Source organism: Rattus norvegicus, chromosome 14 (assembly GCF_036323735.1).
Source record: "Rattus norvegicus strain BN/NHsdMcwi chromosome 14, GRCr8, whole genome shotgun sequence".
Lineage (NCBI taxonomy): Eukaryota > Metazoa > Chordata > Mammalia > Rodentia > Muridae > Rattus > Rattus norvegicus.
Window position 1 is genome coordinate 100,003,221 of NC_086032.1, and position 23,551 is coordinate 100,026,771.

A 23,551-nucleotide genomic window follows, 5' to 3' on the forward strand; every position below is an offset into this window, starting at 1 on the left:
GATTTAATTTGCTTAATAGAAATATCTGTTCTTATAAGAAAGAGTTTTAACATGGAAAGTCACCTGAAATAAGTTTTTCACTGTGCTAATAAAATATAATCTGGTTTATATGCCCAATTTGTGGAGCTTCTATAAAATTTGCATGATGATAATTTTCTCTACCTGCTAAATTATGATATTCATTTGCATATTTAGTAAAAAATTAAAGATTCCCTTTAACATTCTTATAGCACTGTTTTTTCTTAAATAGTTAACTTAGGTTGATTTTTTTTTTCTTTTCTTTTTTTTTTTCGGAGCTGGGGACCAAACCCAGTGCCTTGCGCTTGCTAGGCAAGCGCTCTACCACTGAGCCAAATCCCCAACCCCTAGGTTGATTTTTAAATGATGTTTTTTCCCTAATGTTGATCTTTAAAATGTATCAGTATTCATTAGCCGAAGCACTTTAAAGTGTTCTTTACCTTTTTATTTAAGATCTCATAGGACAGTTCCTTTGTTAGAGGTGTGATGACTAGTGGGCAGTGTCTTCTTGATTGAAGAGTGTGGTAATGTGAGCCCAGGAACCGACAGGGTGTCAGCCTGTCTTAAAGAGTGTAAAGCACAGGCCTCGTCTTTGGCCTATGCTGCTTAGATGGGGAATTAATACGTTATTTCTACCTTTGGACTTGGCAAATGACTGGCACTGCGTGTCACTGCTGCACAGTACACTGTGCCCGTGTTTCCTTGAAGAGACACATGAATTTCATGTCTCGCTTCAGTGTTTGAATCATGTGATAACTAGTGATCACCAAATAACAACTGATCTGCATTCTACAAAACTAAATATGCCAATCTCTCATTTTTAATTTGACTTTTTCATCTAGGAATTTGCAACATTCCCTCATAGCAATGTCATGGCAACGTCATGGCGAGTCCACCTAATGTAATGTGCACTTCTCTTTATGTATTTAACAATTATGGTTTTTCTCTCAAAAACGAAGAAATTACAATGATCACATCGAAGACCTGACTATAAGTATTTAAACTTCAAAGCATACAGTGCATCGGTGTTTTATCAGTGCCCATTTGGACTTTACAGCAAGGACATGTATTGAGTATTAATAATTCTGACTTTTCTTTCCAGCTATACCATAATTTAATTATTTCACATTGAAATAATTTTGACAAGAAGAATTTCAGGGTAAATATCCTGAAAGTGTTGACCTTTAACAAGCTTTTCTGCCCACATTTAAAAAATCTAATTCAGTTTAACAGTTGAGGGACAGCACAAGGAGTTAAATGTTTACCATGAGAGAACAACACTGGTAATTACTTTGATTTTAGTTCTTTTTGATGTGTATTCAGAGGATGAAGAGGTCAATAATATTATGGCCATGCAAATAGAAAAGAGTTTCTTTTGACCATGTTGGAAAAAAAATAGCAGAGGATTATTAAAGCATTAACCTTGATTTTAATGGCCTTGGTTGAGTGCTGAGATCACAATTTGGATGAGCCTGATTATTTACTAAATACAATACATAAATGCAGCGGGTTCTTAACACCCATTGCACTCTGGCATTATCGCATTACTGCCATCCTTTGTTGCCTTGCAGACAGGAATATGAAAGCAATCTGTCATGTAGTGAGACTGGCTCCAGAAGCATTTCTCTGATAAGAAGACCCCCTGCCCTTTGCTAGTGTCTGGTCCAGTAGGCTTAGCCATGCGCTTAATCCCCAGAAAGTGGTTCGATTATTGCTGACCAGCAATGGCAAGATAGTTTTTTTTTTCCTTCCAAGCTATCAACCTTCCATTAATTCCTTAAGCAGAAATACGGTGCAATCTATATTTCCTTGGCATGTGTCACCCAGATGGTGCCGTGCTTATGTTTTCAAATAACCATGTTCCAAAATAACATAGTTTGAATAATAAATTTGACAAATCCTTCCTAAGAAAGAGAAGTGTAATTCTCAGAAGCTGCATAAACTTTCATGCACAACGCCATGGCTTATCCCTTTTATGCAGAATATGTGGGTATACGTCTCATATTCTTTTAAGAGATGTTTGCCTTGAGTTGCCTTCCCTTTTATTGTTGTCAGTCATTGTTAACATCTTATGTCTTAAATAGTGGTGAGACAGTCTTGGTCAGTAGTACTGAACATGTCATTTACTGCAGCTGATCCCAAACCCCGTGTGCAGGTCGATGCTGTCAGGAAACCATGACTGCACATTTCAGTATTGATTGGAATCGCTACATCTAGTTCTTCCCTACTCACATTTCTCTTTTTCTTTTCCTCTGCTAAAAATTGGGAGAATTTGAACATATGTCTTTTTTATATATGTGTCAAAAGAATTTGGTAAATTCTAACACCCTTGTAAGCACATGTTGAAGATGCATGTTTACTTGAGTGTATTACATTTACAGATGCTTTGATTTTCTTTTGAAATAGTTTATTTTCATCCATTAAAAGAAATGTTTTCATATGTTTTGTTTGTCTGTTAACCGTTAGATTTCCTACCATGACATACCTGGCCCAGCCACCAGGACAGTAGATCGTCACTTAGCCATCAACTCCACTCAGGATCTAGCTGTTTGCTGGTGGCCTCTGCTCAGCGATGATGCTTGGCCTTGGACTCCGATCGCTTCTGAGAAGGACAGAGCCAATATGCTGCTCCTGGGCTTTACTCAAGGAGGATTGGAGGTAAATCTAAAACAAATGTATACATTTTTATGAAGGGAAAATAAAATAGTATTACTGGTTTTTCTATTCTGAAATATATGTGAATTCATTTCAAACCTATAATTTATATTTTAAAATATTCAAAAAGGAAATAGAATATAAAATATGATCTTAGACGTATTGTAACTGGAGCATAAGCCGACAACTCTAGGGCTGAAGTAGTGCAGTGGCTGAGAGCATAGGCTCTGAGGTTCAGGCGCTGGCCCTGACGCTGCCTTGCGCTCTGCTTGAGTGAGTTACTAACTCACGCAAGTTAGAGTTTATTTGTAAAGTAGAGTTAAACTGATGAAAAAAGCCTTTGCATTATAGCAACACTCAGAGACAACAAACTTGGACTGACACTGTTTGTTGAGGATTTCATGCCTGGAAACGCTATGATAGCATTCACCCTTAACAACCATGCGTCAGAAGCCCATTGTGTGAACGCCCCTGTGAAGCTGCAAGGAAGGCTAGCCGCAGCACAGCCTCTCCCCGGGTCCAACCCCCATGGGAGCCCTGGGAAGCATGTGTCCCAGGCCACGTCAGTATTCTCACTTTGTCCCTCACAGTGCTGTGGTCTTTTGAATATCACAGAGATGAACCTGTGTGTGTTTTCAGTGTGTCCCTATATAGACATAAACTTCTGGGTTTTTTATAATTAAAAAAGAGTTCTCTCCCTTTAAAAAGTTTTGTTTTAGCTGGGTGAAACAAGTCTATGTCAATATTTTCCTCTAAAGCTTTCCGACTTTAAGAAGTACTTCTCAACATTGGTGTTCTAGGATAAAATGAGTAGGTCTGTGCTTGCTCTTTCTCCACTTGCATAAACTTTCAGTCTTTGAGTCATTTATTTTAGAGACTGGTTGTTTTGTCTGGTTGGTTGGTCTTTAAATGCAGCCTACAGATAGTAAGAAGATAGCAACAAGCCATGATCCTCCTGCCTTGGTTTCTTGAGTGTGGAGTTTGAAGGCATGCGGTTACATGTCCAGCTTTAGCCTGCCTTTTAATATTGAAGGGGCCTAGTACGTACGTATGTGTGTATGTATGTGTGTGGGTATGTATGTGTGTGTATGTGTGTATCTGTGTGTATGTATGTAGCTATGTATGTATGTGTATATATATGTCTTCTTTTAAGAACTGACCTTTCCCAATTCTTCTGCAGTAAGCTTTCCCAGTTCTGTGTTCTGGCTTTGGTTAGGTCACTTAAGTCTAACTGGCTTTAGTTTTCTTATTTTTACAATAGTAAATTTGAAACAGATTACGTTCACCCCAGACTGCTGTTAGCTCTAATGTGCACAGGTGTGGGTGCTAAAACACAGATCTGTTTTGGCCATTTTTACTCAGTTCTTAACTCAGCTTGATCCAAATTTGTCTTGACCAGCCTTTCTAGAGTTGTTTTCTCATATAAATCTATGCTCTGGTCAGATGAATTTATTCCCTGGCTCAGTTTTCCCATTTCCAGTATCTGTGGTGTTTCTGCCTGAAGTAGCCAGCAGCTTTAAGCATGATCTTGCACAAGCACGATGTTTCACCCCAGATGACAGGTGTAAGAAAGACCCTGCTAGCCTGCAAGGGCCTTAGGTTCTTACCAAGGAGAGACAAATGTAAAATAAGTACAGGACAGTGTCAGTTTGCTATAGGTGAATGTAAGCTATAGTGGGAGCCATAGGGAGTAATTGATTCTACTTACAGATAGTAAGATTAAAGGATCTACTTTATAAATGCATCTGTATTGGTTTTTATACATTTGTATATAATGTGTGAATATCACTTTTGCTGCTACTGGGAATAATATAGTCTTGAACCTCTTTCATGCTGGGTGCAAACATTCTACCACTGAGCCATGTCCTAAGTCCACACATGTTTTTGAACCACTTATTGCTTAGTATTCTCCTTTTGCTTTGATATTTCATTATATGCAATTTATTTTCCTGGCAAGGGTTTTTGTTTTAGGATTTGGTCCTTTAAATTGTCTATCAAAATTCATCTGTTCAAAAATTTTTTTATTTTTTTCCAGAAACTCTTGTGAATTCACTCTGCAAAAGTTAAATGTTTTTAGGGGGGGGGGGTTGCTTTTCTTCATATGGAGACTTAATCTTTAACTGGAGCATATTTAGCGTGTCATGAACTAAACCCACCAGTTGCTAAAGTCACAGTAGTCAGGACTGTTCCTTCAGCCTTCTCCCACTGGCAGCAACAGACTTTTTAAATAAACCTCCAGCGTAATGAGACAATATGCCCTTAAGTTATAACCCAAAAGAGAAAATACTCTTCATAGAGAATAAATTGAATAAGTTTTGAATCTGTTAAACTATAGGTTTTTAAAATGCATTTTTCTTATAGGCTTCATCAGAAAAGATAATAAGCTCTTATTTTGACAGTGGCAGAATCCTAGAACAGTGGTTCCTACCCTGGTAATGCATTGTAGCTGCCTGCAGAGCTTTCGAGACCAGGCCACCAGAAGACTTCCGTCAGACCCGGTCAGGGGGCATCAGTAATCTGTTTTGGGTTCCCTGGGTGACCTCCTGTACATCCAAGTTGAGACCCACTGCTTTGCAGCAAAGTTAAAAAGATGAAAACGGAAGCCATCTTTTTTGTGTAACAGACTACGGGAGGGATAAAGCCCACATGCTGCAGCAAAGGAGAGAAGTACAGAGAGAGTCTAAGTAGAAAATTGGCTTACCGAGCTGCTAAAAAAATAAGAAAACAAAGGAAGCAGAAATCAACTCTCTGTGACCAAATTATCTGTCTTCTGAGGGAAAACATTTTAAAATTTATTTTATGGATATTAGAAAACGCCTGGTCCAATTTCACACCATGAAGTTCTAAACAAATATTGTTTATCTTAATTAGAAGCATAGAGCAAGGGGAATTATGTAATCTAAGAAAATGATTCTTTTGAAAAAATGTGTGGTAAGTAATGTAGAGAAAGGGATTTTTATCAGCAAATTCATTAAGAGCCCATTTTCCGGGCTTGGAAATGGCTCAGTTGCGGTTCAGATTTGCAAGGCCAAGTCAAAGCCAGGTGTGATCCTCACACGGGGGGAGCTGGAGACATAGGGGCCCCAAGGCTCCCTGAGCAGGCAGCCTAACCCAGACTGTCAAACACCAGGTAGGTCCTCATTAGAAAGCCTGACTCAGAAAAGCAAGGTGGCTGTCCTGAGGACTAGCACCCCGCAGATCTAACACCTCCCGGATATACCCACACGCCCACGCTGCACACATCCATGAGCTGTACATACATGTATAAGCATGTTTTAGCAGCTTATGTGTGGATTGTCATGTGCTATATGGAAACATCTTCATTTGCATTTCTTTTTACTCACTTTACCTTGCCTCAAGAAGTTTTTATTGTTTTCTTGTGTCTTCCTGTTGACTTTGACGAGAATGTGACTACAGCTCTTGTGACAACAGATCGCTCTTCCCTTTTATGCCTATGCAGCTGCTGTAGCTTCTGCGATGTGTAAATCTGCATGTGGTGCTCACATGAGCACATCTACTGAGAGACTGCACGACTTTGCTCACCAAACTAACCACAGACACATACACAGAGCTACTCAATCCTAGGAATTGTTAGATCTAGATTAATTAAAACCTCCCAAACATATTTTTCTTTATAAGATGCTTTGTTGTCTGTGTTTATTTGTTGTTTATTTGGTTGGAACTACTAATGTAGTCCAGGTTATCCCTGAGCTCCCAGTTGTCTTCCTGTGCCTTCACTGTGCGAGGGTTCAGGCAGCACTACCATACCCACTGCCTCGTATGGATGAAGCATTGTTTTGAGGCTCTTTTTAAAAGAGCAGTAACTGATGGAAAAGAATTTATGTGTCCAACTATTAGTACATACAATTTGGCAAGGGATCCAGAAAATATTACAGATATTTTCAATAGAAAGGCCAGAAAGGCCACCATTGATAACAAGATGCACCTGTGTTAGCTTTGAGCTAGGTATATCTAGGGAATGTGAGCTTTGTATTTTTTTCTAAATACTGGCTTAATTTATATTTATTACAAAATATAATGCATATAAAGCAAACCACAAAATTAATGCATCATTTAATGATCTATTACAAACAAAACACCCTTGGAATCAGCAGCCAGCTGAAGAAACTTTGCAGCCCGTGAAGCACCTTCCTGTGCTGTATCAATTTTAGCTGTAACTCTGTTCCCCAAGGGAACCGTTGCCAGTTGCCATCGGTTTTAGCCACTTTCTTATTTGCTTCCCCGATCTTTACCACTGGTGTGTACACTCCCAGAAGACAAAGCATTGTATCCATTTAGAGCATTCCAGGGTGTATCTTAGTCTACAAGTTCCCACTAGTCTGTTTCTTTCCTTAAAGGTTTCTGTTGCAACTGTAACGTCCTTGGGCTGGGTCTTGCACTGCTCTGTGAGTTATAGCTTTGGTGGCCATCTCTAGAGCACCTCTCTAGAGTTCTTAGCATTAGGCACATCCTTTCAGGGTCACTTGCTTTCTTAGCTGTTTCTGGTTTTCGATTTTAGCTATTGATGTTCAGTTCCAAGGTTCATGGTTTCATTTACAAAATGGTAATTTTATAATTAGATAATATCATTTTATTATTTGGACTCTTTTGTAAAATAACACCTATATTGCCATATATAATAAATGCATTTTCTTACCATTTGTTGAGATGATAAACTGATCTATAATGAAGGTATTTGATTTTAATTTTTAAAATAGCATTATTAATTCATAGATTCAAACATTCTATTTTATGTTCATAAGTTGTAAGTGTATCTTTTAGAAGATTAGGTTACCCCATTTTTTCCTAGCAAAAGCATCTTCAAATTGTTCTCTTTTGGTCTCAGCAGTCTTGGCAGATTCCCTGCTGTCTGGTGTGTGGGCGGGTCACACTCATCTGGTACATTGCCTGTCCTAGGCTGGAATCAGCCATTTCTCCAAGACACTATTTTTTTTAAGTAAAATGATATTTTTGAGTCAAAATCAGGCTATTAAGGACATTAGCTTGTTGTTTCAGGGTTGGTTATTGTCTGAATTTATTTGGTAGCAGTATTTGTATTTATATACAAAGTCTGGTTTGTCCATGTGGACACTGCAGAGTTCTGAGGTTTAATTCTTCTCTATTACTGCTCTAGTTCTCATTTTCCATACCAAGCTCTTGGTTTATAGGAGTGCGGGATGAGCTAGATCACGTAAGTGGTTATCCTCCATGTTCTTTCTCACACGCATGCCCTGTGGGGATAACCATCCCAATGTTACCACTGTGGCTTTCATTGTTGACGACATTCTGTTTTTTCCAGGTCTCTTGCTCATTTCTCTCCTCTCATTTTAAGATCGTCTAAATTATTATGATATATTTACTGCATATAATTATCGCTTTTTAAAATCCGAATCTACTTGTTCGTGGGTAGTGTGCTTTGCTATCTAAAAAAATTGTCTGTAGTATGTGGAGATTTAAAAAGATTAAAAAGTAAGGTACCACTGCTGCTGCTTTCAAAATCAGGGATCTGTGGTAAAACTTGTGATTAGAACTTGAGTTCCGTGTTCAGTCTTTGTGTTTTCACTTGTATGTATTGATAATGGGAACTGTTGTTGAATAGACAGCTTTCTTCATTGGCTTGCCTTTGCTCTTTGTTGAAAATCACTGGGTTTCTATTCTGTTCATTAAGTATTTGCTTATTCTTTGATGAAGTAAGTCTTTGATATATCGTATTGACTACTATAAAAAGTAGTTTTATAGATGGGAAAACTGTATGAATACAAACATGTAAGAGTACAGCTTATCCATACATGAAGTCAGGATGTAAGGATGCTCATGCTTCCTAGTAGACTTGTCACCTTCCTAAACCCTTCTAGCTTATTAGCATTTACACATCGTCATGCACAAACGTCAATGCTAGAGAATGTTAGAAAATGGGAATGCACCTACTTAAACCAAATGCTACTTTTTTTAAACTTTTATTTGTTTATGTATGGTGTGTGTGTGTGTGTGTGTGTGTGTGTGTGTGTATGCCACAGTACACATGGGGAGTTCAGAGGAAAACTTGTGAGGTCAGTTCTGCCTTTCACCACATGGCTTCAGGGGATCAAACTGAGGACATCAGGCTTGTTGGCAGGTGACTTTGCCCTCTGAGATGTGTTGCTGGCCCAAATCTCACTGTTTTTTAGATGCTGTATTTGATCGGATATGTGGTGCACTAGGGACTCTCATTTGCTACCTTTTTTTTTTTTTTTTTTTTTTTTTTTGGTTCTTTTTTTCTGGAGCTGGGGACCGAACCCAGGGCCTTGCGCTTCCTAGGTAAGCGCTCTACCACTGAGCTAAATCCCCAGCCCCCTGCTACCTTCTTGTAGTAAGAGTGTTGTGAATATGCCTGCTTCCTGTGGAAATGTATTTTGTGTTCTCTTAGAGAAAGAGAGAGAGAGAGAGAGAGAGAGAGAGAGAGAGAGAGAGAGAGAGAATATGAAAGACCCCATGCTGCCTATAATTTCAACTAGTCTAGTGACTGAAGAAGGAGGGCCACAGGTTCAATACATTCAACTGAGTGAGACCCTATGTAAAAATTTAAATAATAGGCTGTAAATATAACTCAGTGGTAGAATGCTTGCTAATCAATGGGATACCGTGTTCTCTCCCTGATCTCTCTCTCTCTCTCTCTCCCTCTCTCTCTCTCTCTCTCTCTCTCTCTCTCTCTCTCTCTCTCACACACACACACACACACACACACACACGCATGCACACACGCACGCACGCATGCACGCTTAAATCAGGCAAATAAAAACATATTTTATGGTACATTTGGAGGGTACAGTGCTATATAAAAGACTAAAGTATATTTGTGTGACTTTCTTAAATTTCAGAAGAATAAATTGAGCAAAATGAAATTACAGTGTGAGATAGTTTAATAACATTTATGCAAACCTATAAAACAATGATTCAGTGTTCTTCCTGACTATTCTAGACTAATAAACAACAGTATACATAAGGATAAATACCAGATTCGTAACAATGTTGCCTCCAGAGTGGGGTAGAAGGAAATGGGCCTGGCAGGCTTCAACTTATATGTGATATTTTATTTTTAAAATTGAGGCAAAAAGATAGTATTTCCTAAAGCTGTTTTTCACATATTTTTCTCTCCACTTTTATGTGTGTGTTGAATGTTTCATAAAAAGAAGTAAAAATAAAATGTACTTTTTATCTTCTGTTCCTAAAAATTCTGCAAAGTGATGGAGAGAATGTAGATTTCGGAATAAATCCTAGTGATAAGCTAAGAACTTCTGGCTGCTGCATAATCTTTTAAGTAACCTGTTTACCTACTGGTAAAGGCTTCAGTGCCAGCAGAGGCCTCTCTTTAAATAATTTTCCTGATTTGCATATTGGGTGACTTTTAAAACATTCATGAGAGATACCCTCTCTAGCTGAACATGAAACTTGAAGATTTGAGCCAGCCTCTAACTCACTGGTTTCTTTTCTGCTTTTTGTTCTTTCTGAGTTTGAAGCTATCTTTCTCTAATGGTCATCAGTCAGACTGACTGATGAGGCTTTCTTTTCCTGTACTGTTGCTGGGTGAATTTTATCTAATTATTTTCAGAGGTGTGCGCGTACGTGTGTGTGTGTGTGTGTGTGTGTGTAAATTTGGTATTATATGTGTGTGCCACCATTCCCTGACAAAGTTAGCTTTCTTTAAAGAATGAAAATGAAGGTTCATCAGAATGAACGTCCAGTTGGTTTTACTGAGAGGAGACTGACTTAAACTTGGCAAAAACCATTTTCTTTAGGCCATTTTAGAAACTCATCTTATTGTTTCTTCTGCTATTTCTTAGCCTGAATTTTTACATTTTTAACATTTTCTACTACACAGTTTGAATGTACACATATGCACAAACACATGCACAGAATTACTGGGCCAGGATCACCTGTCTTTTGGAATGAAAATCTCCCCTACTTACCTACCTCTGATGCCAGATACCTCTGGTTGGCATTGACGGTTTAAAATAAACCAAATAGAACTGCCCCTTCAAAAGAAAAATTGCAAATATTTTTCTCCTGCTTTCTTCATGTTCCTTCCTTGTTGAGTTTTTGTCTTCCTGTGAAAGCAGACAACGTTGCCTTGGATTTTCAGACTTTCTTCTGACTTGTCACATTTTGAATCTTTTCTTTTTTATTCCTCAGTAGTTTATTTTATTTAGAATATATTCGGTGCCTTATCGAGCCACTGTCGTGTACCAAGTACAGTGATGTCGCTCGTGAACAGATGAAATGCACTGAGTATCAGCTTCCAATCCCCGTCTTCTCCGGATGGAGGCGTTCTTCCACGTGTAAGTCCTCAGTAGGAAACACAGTTCTTATCCAGGGATCACTGCCTTCCACTCTTTGTGTTGTTTGTAGACAGTGCTAAAGGAACCGGACTTGGCCTTCAGGACCAACGATGAGAGTGACTACTGCAGTGGGTGCTTCTGTTCCTTGCATATTAGATGTCATTTTTAATTCCGTAGCCATCCTACCACATATGTGAATACAACCTTTTCAGAAGAGAAACAGAGATGTAGGAGGCAAGCTTGCCTAGGACCTTAGGACTCGAGCTGGGGCCCGAGTACTGCTTCTCCTCTCTGGTGTTGACGGCGGAGGGACAGTTGGGTTCAATCATGATCAAATGCTGCAGCCAAGTAGATAAAATACTTTTAACATACAGGTATTTTGGCTATTCATGTTGACAGATCATTCTGAGAGTTATAAACACAGCTCCATCTGTTCTTTATATAATTCTGTCAAGAGTCCAAAATACTAGAGTAGAGAATAGTGGTAGGTGGGCAGTATTAGCCTATATTTGTGTAATTTTTGTTTTGAAGGGACAGTTTTATTTTGTTCATTTTAAAGATAATTTACCAATTACATTTCGAAAGTACACGATTTTCAGAACAATTTATCTGACCTAGGAATGAAGCATCCTTAAGGACAGTCATCTACCAGGACTTCTTCAAATTTCTGCTGTCCTGTTATGCACAGTGGCCCTTAGAGTGCAGGGCTGGCAGAATGGCTCAGCGCAGGCCTCCCTCTTCACCTCTTTCTTCTTCCCTGTCTGGGGACTCCTCCCCAGGATCACTGGGTATCCTGCCTAGACTGTAGGTCAGTAGTATCTGTCTCTCTGACTATCAGAGTTCTTATCCCCAGAATATAGATTTATGGCGACGGCACCTGTTTTGTGTCACTGAAGTGACTGATGTACATGAAGAGCAGTGTGGTCCAGATTTGGAGAGTTAGCTCAGTCATGAAAAGCTGGCCCTGTTCCCACAGAGGGCTGCACTTCTGTCCCAGGCCTGCGCTGGGAAGCTCACAGGTTGCCTACCCCCAAGCCAGTGGTATTCTTAGTTGTACTGTGCAAGACATTTTTTTCCCGTAAGTGGATGGCAACAGTAGTAGCAAAGCATGCCCCGAGTCCTGTCAGTGAGGGCCTCAAGAACTGGTAGAGAGAAAGAAAAACCCAACCACCACCAACAAACAGAACAAAACAAAGACTTGGAAACCCGAGTCGTGAACTCTGATCTCTGAACCCTAAACCTTGTAACTTGGAGACTGCTGCCATCCTACTAGGCCCTTTTATTGAGACTGTCTTGGTGGGAGTTCATATTTCCCTCAATATCTCATAGCCCTCAGTTTCCTTCAGTTTGAAATATGCAGTGCCAGAGGGCTCCACTGGAAAACCTCCAGTGTTCCAGAGGGCACCTCAACTAGCAGTGAGGGCTGTACTCGCATTGCGTTTATAGCTTTAGAAAAGTTACGGTGAACTTACCGTTAGCACAGTTTTTGCTCCTCCACAGGTGTAGAACAGTATGAAAACCACAACATAGTTGTGTTTCAAGCTTATCATGAAAATGAGGACATAGAACTACATAGCTAAGACAGAAGACTACATATCATAACATGCCCTTGGGTTGTGATATCACAGAAGACTACATATCATAACATGCCCTCAGGTTGAGATATCACAGAAGACTACATATCATAACATGCCCTCGGGTTGAGATATCACAGAAGACTACATATCATAACATGCCCTCGGGTTGAGATATCACATTACATATCATAACATGCCCTCGGGTTGAGATATCACAGAAGACTACATATCATAACATGCCCTCGGGTTGAGATATCACAGAAGACTACATATAACATGAGCACGGGTTGTGATATCACAGAAGACTACATATCATAACATGCCCTTGGGTTGAGATATCACAGAAGACTACATATAACATGAGCACGGGTTGTGATATCACAGAAGACTACATATCATAACATGCCCTTGGGTTGTGATATCACAGAAGACTACATATCATAACATGCCCTTGGGTTGAGATATCACAGAAGACTACATATAACATGAGCACGGGTTGTGATATCACAGAAGACTACATATCATAACATGCCCTCAGGTTGAGATATCACAGAAGACTACATATCATAACATGCCCTTGGGTTGAGATATCACAGAAGACTACATATCATAACATGCCCTTGGGTTGAGATATCACAGAAGACTACATATAACATGAGCACGGGTTGTGATATCACAGAAGACTACATATCATAACATGCCCTCAGGTTGAGATATCACAGAAGACTACATATCATAACATGCCCTTGGGTTGAGATATCACAGAAGACTACATATCATAACATGCCCTTGGGTTGAGATATCACAGAAGACTACATATAACATGAGCACGGGTTGTGATATCACAGAAGACTACATATCATAACATGCCCTTGGGTTGAGATATCACAGAAGACTACATATCATAACATGCCCTCGGGTTGAGATATCACAGAAGACTACATATCACATGAGCACGGGTTGAGGATGGGAAACACTTATGAAGTAGGATTAGAACGTAACCTGGCGACCAGGCAGACGCAGAGACTCATAGCCACCAACCAAGGAGCATATACAGCTGGTCCTGTGGCTCCCACTACATATGTAGCAGAGGACGGCCTTGTCTGGCCTCAGTGGGAGGGGATGCACTTAGTCCCGTGGAGGTTTGATGCCCCAGAGAAGGGGAGGCTAAAGGGGTGAGGTGGGAGTGAGTGGGTGGGTGGGGGAAGCACCTCTTAGAGGTGAAGGGGAGACAACATTTGAAAAGTAAATAAATAAAATAATAAAAAGAATATAACCTGGCTGGAAGGGCTTTAGAAACCTAGGATACTTTTAGTCTTCTTCTGTACTCATTACTTTCCTGTCGGCGTGATAAAATACCTGACAAAAACAGCTTAAGGACGGAAGGAGGGTTAATTACAGCTCACAGTCACGAATACGTTCATCATGGAGAAGGCCTGGCAGCCGGGCCTGAGGCAGCAGCTGCTCATGTAGCATTGCATGCAGACAGCAGAGAGCAATGGACTCTGAGTTCCAGGCTACTTGTCCTTTTCCCTCAGTTCAGGACCCAGCCATGGAGTAGCCAGCACCACCTGCAGTTAAGGTGGGTCTTCAGTTAACCCAGCCTAGGCAGTCAGCCACAGGCAGCTTAGTTCCCTTTCTTCTGGTGATTTAAACATCATGACCAAAGCAACTTAAGGGAGAAAGCGTTTATTCTAGCTCATAGTTCAAGGCCTAGTCTGTCAATGGTGGGCATGAGGCAGCGGTCACAGTCAGAACAGTGGGTACACTTAGACTTGTACTCAGCTCACCTTTCCCTGCTTATAGAATGCTGGATCCCTTGTCCATGGAAATGGTGCCACCCATAGTGGGCAGGTCCTCCCATACCGGGCAGTGCAGTCACAGCCGTTGCTCACAGACACTCTCAGAGACACTTGCCATAGGTAAATGCCAAGTTCTGTCAGGCTGACAGTGGCATGTACCTCCTAGGCATTTCCCAGTGCGTCTCGAAATTCCCTCTGCCAACAAAGTAGGCCACTGCTCTTTAATTTGCCCTCACTCAGATTTTCAGGACATGATAAATTGTTTTTTGAAATAGCCTCTAGTCTGATTGTTGCTGAAGCCTTGTTCCTGTCTGAAAAGCCTCCCAGGTGAGGACAGCATGTCCTGGCATTCTGATCTCCTGATCTGCTCTGACAGCATTCTCAAACTGAGCTCCTTCGAGGAGTGATTTAAGAAAACCTTAAAGACCACATTATCAGCAGCCCTGCTTGTCTTGGAACCAGCTTCCTGCATGACTTTCCTTACTGCTGTGTCAGCAAACTGGACAGAACATCCTTTAGAGACGGTAGCTTGCCTTCGAGGGCGTGGCAGGGTAGTTGGGCTGTAGTGTGATGCAGCTGTCTGAATTGGGACTGATTGCTGCTCCCCATCCTCCCCACCCCCCCAGAGTATCTACTGCCTACAAAACAGCTGCACAAGCAAAGCGGGAGCCTCTGGGGAGACTTTCTTTAAATGCTGTATAACCAGGATCAGCGTCTAGCTTACACTAAAATATTTGCTAAACAAACAAACAAAAGAAAGACAAGGGAAGGAAGGAATTTGGTGTGACCTATTATGGTATATTTTGTACTAGGCAAGGGATAAAATTTAAATCATTAGTTTTTTGCCATTAAAAGATTTGAACAGGAAAGTGGACTCAAAACCATGCTGTTTAAAGATTAAATTAGTACCGTGTGTTAAGTTAGGTCTTCGAACATCAGGAGGTGGGAAGAGCTCATTGGGGAAGTACCCGGCCCCTAGGCGCGGAGGCTAAGGTCACATCTCCAGCTCCCATCTCTTGTAATCCCGTGTAATCCCAGTGCAGGGGAAGCAGAGGCAGGAGGATCCCTGGGTTTGCCAGCCAGCTACTCTAGGTGAATTGGGGAGCTCCAGGTTCAGAGACACTGCTTCCACAGCTAAATCAGAGAATGACTGAGGAGGATACCCAGCATCCACTGCAGGCTTTTGTGTGTGTATGGAGACAGGTGCACAAACCTAGGTCAGTGCCCATCCCTGTCCCTGGCCCACCATTCCATAACATTGCCACATGTGCATTCAGAAACAGTTTGACTCACAAGACTGTTAAATAGTTAAATGAGTCACCACAATAATCCCTTCAGAGGCAGAGACCTAGGGGAGCCCCGAGGAAGAGGGAAAGGAAGGTTTGTTGAAGCCAGAGGTGTTGAGGTCACCAGGAGAATATGGCTCAGAATCAACTAACCAGGGCTCACAGAGACTAAAGTGACAATCGTGGAGCCTGTATGAGTCCTCTACATAAACAATAGAGTTGTATAGCTTGATGCTCTTGTGGGACTCCTAACAGTGGCAAAACCCTGTTTTGTCTGCTCTTGAGACCTTACTCCTCCCGCTGGGTGGCCTCCTGCAGCCTTGATATCAGAGTATGTGTCTAGTATGAATGTTTTTGAGGATATCCCTGGGAGGCCTGCTCTTTTCTGAAGGGAAGGGAGGAGGCATGGATCTGGGAGAGAAGGGGGAGGGGTGAGGGACTGGGAGGAGTGGAAGGAGAGAAAGCTGCAGTGGGGTGTAATATATGAGAGGAGAATATGAACAAATAATGTTAGTCCTATTTCACATGTAGAAAATGACCTCAATGTGCTGTATTACAACCCAGAGACAGATCTCAGTCAAATATACCAGGCTCTGCCTGGGTGTGTCCTTTCTTTTTTCTTTATTCTTTTCCTTTTCTTCCTTCCTTCCTTCCTTCCTTCCTTCCTCCCTCCCTCCCTCCCTCCCTCCCTCCCTCCCTCCCTCCCTTCCTTCCTTCCTTCCTTCCTTCCTTCTTTCCTTCCTTCCTTCCTTTTTTAATTTTTGGTAGTGTGGTCTGGAGATGAACATATGATGGCAATAGGCTTAGTTTTGGATGAGTTAATTCACTAAGTATATGCCCAGTAAATGAATAAATAGTGGGGGGGGGGGGCGAGAGAGGAGAGGAGAGAGAGGAGAGTCATCAAATCAGCAGTGCTCAGAATACCCACTGGACAAGGCTGAGCTTTGTCCCCAGGCTTGAGTGTCCACCTCCTCCTTCCCACTGCAGGCCTGTGAGCGGAGACCTGAGTGGCTCACCTTCCTGCTGTTCTCAGTGGCCAGGGGCCTCCCCCAACAAGAATACAACCGTTCTTCCAACGCCTACTTCTCAATGTGCTCAAATCCTTATCAAAAATGCTATTCAGTGTTTTGCCATCATTTCGTGGTTTACTTTTTGAGCAATGTATTTAATGCCACATTTAACTACCCACCATTTACATATGAATAAGAGAGTAACCTGTTTTCTTTTGTCTTCTGCATTGGTGTTTCTGTGGGCAAATAAAACAAAATTTTTTTCTTTTCTATGCTTTTACAATATTTTTCACAAGCTTTAAAATATATCATTTATTAATTTTACTTTCTTATCATTTTAAAGTAACATATTATTTCTATTGACAATTTGTTGATACAGCAATATGTCATATTTTGTCTTTATGATTGCAAAATAATTTTGTAAGACTTAGTAGTAGAGTGCTGATGCTTTTTCCCTTTGCCTACTCAGGCAATAGTTTATTATTAATATTTTCAAGATTGGTAAGAGTAGTAGGTGGGAAAGAGATTATTACTTAATCCCTTAAAGTTTTTCTAACTTCTTAACATATTCTGCTAGTCTTATTTTTTTTTTTCCAGAGCTGGGGACCGAACCCAGGGCCTTGCGCTTGCTAGGCAAGCGCTCTATCACTGAGCCAAATCCCCAACTCCTAGTCTTATTATTTTAATAAAACTTCATTTTACTAGTTTTTATACATCATTAGACATATGCAGCTTTAAGTGATTTTCAGACTTATTGAACACTAAGTGTTAAATTTAAAATCGTGTAACTCAGTTCCTGCAGCTGTGGAGAGTCTATATGTTCTCTGCGCACTGTTGTTTCCCGCCGTTGCTGGTATCCAAGGTGCAGTTTCAGGTCTTAAGTGGATTCTGAATTTAAAAATACGGCCCTGTGCTTGACAGCCGCAGCAAAACCAAGGTTCGTCTTACTGTACTCGCCACGATTCTTACAGGTCCTGAGCTCTGTTCGCACAGAATGGAATCCTCTGGATGTTCACTTTGGCACCAGACAACCTTATCAGGTGTTCACAGTGGAGTGCTCCTTCAGTGTAGACCAGGAGCCCATGGCTGACAGCTGTATCTACGAGTCTGTCCGGAACAAACTCCATTGCGTGTCAGTTACTAGAATACCACTAAGGTCGAAGGCCATCAGCTGCTGTAAGAATTCTACGGAAGACAAACTGATTGTGGGCTGTGAAGACTCGTCCGTAATTCTCTATGAAGCTCACCGTGGAGTGACTCTCTTGGCCCAGGCTGAACTTATGCCTTCATTAATAAGCTGCCACCCAAGTGGTGCCATTCTGCTGGTTGGCAGCAACCAAGGGGAATTACAAGTTTTTGACATTGCTCTGTCCCCTATCAACATCCAGCTCTTGGCAGAAGATTGCTTACCAAAGGAGACTCTGCAATTCAATAAATTCTTTGATTTTTCCAGCAGTCTTGTTCATATGCAGTGGATAGCTCCTCCCATTGTTTTCCAGAAGCCTAAGAGAGGAGAAATCTGTGATCTCCTCTTCCTCAGGTTCAACAGAGGACCTTTGGGTGTGCTGTTGTTTAAACTTGGTAAGTCAAGTGGCCTGGTAGTAGTTACTTCGTTTATGTTATGACATAACTAAGGTGTCAAACTATTCTTCAAATGTAGGTTTTCTGCTTGCCATCCCATAAGAATGTCTGCCTTTCAACAATTGCCTATAGGTTCCTTGAAAACACTTGGGGTAGTTTCTAACTAGCCCCAAGAAATATTAAATATTGAAGACTTTTGACTTGTGCTAATTGTCCATAATGATGATTAAAAGGTATGACCTTTCAGAGCTGGAGTGATGACTCAGAGGTTAAGAATGTTTACTGTTCTTTCAGAGGACCTGGGTTCAGTTCCCAGCCCCTCCCAACCATCTGTAACTCCAGTTTCAGGGGATCTGACGCCCTCTTCTGGATTCTCCAAGCATTGCATACATGTGGTGTACATGAACTCATGTAGACACACACACACATACACAGTATTTTGTAAAATCTGAACATTTACTTCTAATGTTTTCTAAAATAAGTTGTCTAAAATATTCCATAAGAAACAGGTAGATTAGAATTTAAAAATTAACTTCTGTGTTCATCATGAAAGCCTATGTTATAGAATAGAACACTTTTCTATAAAAATTATTTTAGATTATCTATTTCTGTTGCTGTGCATGTTGGAATTGGATAGAGCAAATATTTAAAAAAATAAGTCAGATATTTAGTTAAAATTTACTAGAGACCTTTGTGTAACTTTTTGGTCCTGTTTTTTGTTTGTTTGTTTTCCTTTTAGATAGAAGTGCTAAACAGCTTTTTGATGTTTATAAATTATAAAGTAATAAAGCTCATTTCCAGTGGGGATCCTTAAAGTGAAATATTCTGATGGTCACTTGTCTTTCATAGCTCTGGATTGACAGGTTCATACTGAAAGAACAAGAACTACTTTAGGTAGTTTTGTATACTTTAACATTCTTTGAGGGACTTGGGCTGACAAAAACCTTTTTTTTTTTAAATTAAAGCACATATGTACTTGAAAAGTTAGGTGAATACATTTGAAAACCTTGCAGGATCTGCTGTAGGTATGCAGCTAGTTTTAAAGACATCGACGTGTTTGTCAAGCAGCGATCACTTCTGTTTTCGCACTGGCCTACTCGCCCCCAAATTGAAGGGGAAAGGACAGTCTAGTGGAAGTGACCTGACTGATCCAAAGGACAGTCCTATAAAGACAGCCGTGTTTCTTGTCATAGGAGAAATGCTGCTGACTCTGCTCATAACCTTAAAATTGTACAAAAATGTTTGGAATCTCTTATTGTGAGATTATCCAGTAGACTACATTTTAGCAGTTATGTGTCTCCATACACAACACTAATTAAAGTGGATGTTTGATGTTTCCATGTCTGTTAAAACATACACAATCTCTCTATCTCTGCCTCTCCCTCTCTCTCACCTACCTTTTTTATTCTTTCTCCTCTACCCCTTTAAATGACTCAGTTACCGTCCAACAGAACGTATCTGTCCATGCACACCCCACATCCCTTCCATTCTCCCTTGTCCGTCTCCTCACAACAGCTTTGCAAAAAGCACAGTTTGTCTTCCTATCTCTAGCACATTTGCCTCCTTACGAGAGTAAACAGGCTCTCAGTGCAGGGATTTAGAGGGCTTCCTGCTAATTGCCAGCTTGTAAACTTAATTGGACTGTTTCCCTGGGCACTGTTCCTAAATCAATTAGGCAATGAGTTGGCTGTCACCTCTTTTTCCCAAGAAGGTCTCTTGGAATAAAATTATCCAATAGAAGTCAAGCACTCAGATAGAAAGGTGATAACTTCTGCAACTGACATTTATCATTTAAATTGTATTTTCATTTAAGTTTACAGGACAGGGAAACTGCACAGTCTTCTAATTTAGCTCTTTGGAAGAGCTAAATGTGGAATATCTAAGGATTTTTTTAAAAGCTTTGTGTCCCATTTTTAATGTATTATGAAATTAATATTTATATAAAAATTTCTTTCCTGGGAGTAGTAGATTACTTGAAATAGTAGATTCTAACCAGTAATTTTTTTTAAAAAAACAGAAAACCTAGTTTTAAAGAACAGATTTTTCTTATGATCTGCTACTAAATACATCCAAAAATTAATATACTTCTTGAATTAACACAGAGCTGATTCTGGGCATCCATGTGGCATTTTCATGTATAATTCAAGTTACTGCATATGTAAACAGGTAGTTGCATGTGCAGCTCTCCGAAGAGAGAGCTTTATGAGACTGTTTTTCACATGCTTGTTATTCAAGCCCTTGGAAAATTTGACATGAAAGGTGTAGCTTACAATTTAAAATTGTAGAGACAGATCATAGATCATAGTCTAAAATAGGGTGCTGTCAGTGTAAACACGGTGGTGGCAGGTGCCAGGTCACTTAGCATAATGCTGTGGGAAACCCTTAAGGTTGGGTGCCCTGTCTTAGTCCTTTTCAATGATCACAGAAGCATGGTGACATCTTCTCTGTTATAAGAAGACCTCTAGATGCATGCTTTCCTTGGGAAGCAACTATCAGTGTCATGCTCCTAATGGAAATTCCAGTAAGTATTGATTGATGTTGGTCATAGATGCCAAAGTAGAAAGAGAAGCTCACCATGATGCTAAGCCTCCATTTTCTGAAAGAGCAGAGGGTTCAGCCTTCTTGGAAAAGACTGACACCTAGCTAGCTCACACCAGTTACTTTATTCAAACATTATACAAGGTTAATTGGGGCTGGGAAAGGTTCCAACTACCAAAGATATCTTGCCCTTGGTGCCCGTGAGAGCAGACAGCCCACACAAATCTCTGTCCCTTTTGACCACGGCTAGCTGTAATCAGAAGTGGAGCTCCAGGTTTGTGAGGAGTGTCTGCGAACCAAAGTTGGTGCTGCTGCCAAGTTCTTAATGTAGCACCAAGGGCAGACTTTCCAGGGAGACATTTCTTCAAGGTTCAAACAGTTTCAGAACAATTTCTCAGCCTCTACTGATTGATCCAAACATGGCAAAGGTGTTGCTGAAACATTTCACTCAACGCCAGACACAAGGGCTTTACCATTGTTATCACTACAGGTTGAGTATTACATTCTATACAGAATCCGTACACCCTTCAGAATGCCTGTGCTGTGCTCACCCCAAATCCCCACATACATGTGCCGAGGTTGGTTTTGAGAGGCGCCTTGGTTATCATATGGAAATTATAAAGCTCACCCAGTCTAACTACAGCTCTTCCCAGCCCTCTTTGCTTTTTCATTTCTTTAATCATCAGCTCTTTTCTTTTTTTTTTTTTTTTTTTTTTTGGTTCTTTTTTTTTGGAGCTGGGGACCGAACCCAGGGCCTTGTGCTTCCTAGGTAAGCGCTCTACCACTGAGCTAAATCCCCAGCCCCTTCAGCTCTTTTCTTGACCCACAATCTCACCTAGTAATTAATTAGCACTGCAATAAATTTACCTGTTATTACCCTTCCTCCCCCATGCTACTGCTCATCTGTATGTCATGCAGGGCTAGGACACCTATCCTTCTTGGTCTTGTCACTGCTATTGTATGAGACTGTTACGTCGTCATTATCTTTCCCACCTACCAGGAATCTTGGTGAACAATGCATAAACAGGCCCAGGCTACCTCATAAGAAACAAATCTTCCCTGGCAGTCTTCTCCTTTTGCTTCTGATGGACTTTCTTCCATTGTCAAAGTCCATTTGTGGCAGGGAATAGCACTAGGGTTCTGGCTCATGGCCACAGCAGCACTATAACTGTGGTTCATGTCTGCAGTACGTTTTGAACTACTCATGGAAAGGTCTCTGATGATTTCCTATGTGATAACTTTTGATCCATGATGACTTTTCAGTATTTGATGTTAGCTGACATCCTTCTTGATTAAAGAACTTTCTTTTCTGTCTCTGAACATAGCTTTTTAACACTTGTCTTTTGCCTACTTATGAAATGGAGTTCTTCAGGAGTATACTTTTAATTCTTATTGTATTTTATTCAGGTTGAAAGTTTCTTTGTAATTCCCCTTTGCATTGTGGTTTGGATTTTATCTGCAAAAGCCACAGTGAAGTTGAGTTGCCACTGTTAACAGTGTAAAGAGACAGGGTCTTTAAGAGCGATTGGGTCCCAAGGACTCTTCCCTCACAAATGGACTAATATACTTACTGCTGGGGGCGGATGGTGAGGGTGTTGGCTGTAAGTTCAATCTCCACTTGTCCTGCCATGTTATATGCTAAATAAACTTGCACATTTATAATCTATTCACCCATTTATAGTAGCAGAACTCAGCCACTATCCCATTTCTGACTCCATCCAAGATGGCTCCCAATTCCACATCAATACATTTCCTTGATTTGCTGAATACCACTTCATATGCAACCATCACTTCAACCAAAACCACTTTTCTTCTTATATTTTCCATTTTAGTAGATGTTACAATTATTTAGTGAAACCTCCAAATCAAAACACTTTATCTTTGCGTGTCTTTTACCCCTCTTAGTGAGCATTCCAATCAATTCTGTAAGTTCTAGCAGAACCATAACACTCCGTTGAGCTTCACTGTTGTTACCTGACTCTAGCTCTCCCCATTTTATCCTCTAAAGCTGGGAGTAAACTAAATTAAAGCAAATATCTTCTCTCAGTGAGCAGTGAGGTGTTAAATTCCCAGATTCGTTCTCTCTCTCTCTCTCTCTCTCTCTCTCTCTCTCTCTCCCTCCCTCCCTCCCTCCCTCCCTCCTTCCCCCATCTTTCTCCCTCTCCTTTCTCTCTGTGTATGTGTATCTATCTATTTGTTCATCTGTCTGTGTCTATCTGCCTGTCTATGTGTCTGTCTATTACTCTAAAAAGCAAGAAGTATATGGTTTTGTTTTCGAGAAGTCTTGTAATAATTTTCTATAAATGCCATTTTTATTAAATGGGTTTAGTAATTTTTTAGTAGCTGAGTATCATTGAGTTATGTATGTACTCAGCACATGATGGTAGTTAAGTGTCAAATGTCAAATTGTGTGTTTTCTATATATTGAATAGTTGAAGAATAGAAGAGGAAAGGCTTGAAAATAGGGAGATAAGTGGTAAAGAAGGTGTCAAAAGAAATCAGGGAAGGAAGAGAGGGCAGTGAAGGCAAAGATAGACTTTGGTATGTTTTCTCTCATACATACGACATGAAAGCACAAGGGGGCATTTAGGAGAAAGGGGATCAGCAAGGCTGGATGTAGAAACACTTTAAATATCCTGGTGTGGGGTTTCTTCCCACTTTAAACCATTTCTGTTCCCGGATGAAAGACACACACGCAGTGTTTATATTTTAATCCGCCTTAAACAGCCCAAAGTCTGGCCAACTGCCTATCCTCCATGCTGTTAGAAT

The 23,551-nt window shown here is 40.5% G+C and overlaps 1 protein-coding gene across 21 annotated transcripts in view; it reads left to right on the plus strand.

Annotated features, from left to right (window-relative positions):
• Positions 1 to 23,551, plus strand: part of Wdpcp (WD repeat containing planar cell polarity effector) — a 330,930-nt gene that overhangs the window by 155,758 nt on the left and 151,621 nt on the right. For all 21 annotated transcript variants that reach the window (XR_010057369.1, XR_010057368.1, XR_010057370.1 and 18 more), the window contains 2 exons: positions 2,485 to 2,676; positions 17,635 to 18,244. Coding sequence is in view for 18 of the 21 variants with exons in the window: in XM_039092074.2 (XP_038948002.1) it covers positions 2,485 to 2,676; positions 17,635 to 18,244 (802 nt within the window). In the remaining 3 variants the exon portion in view is untranslated. The remainder of the gene's footprint in view (positions 1 to 2,484; positions 2,677 to 17,634; positions 18,245 to 23,551) is intronic.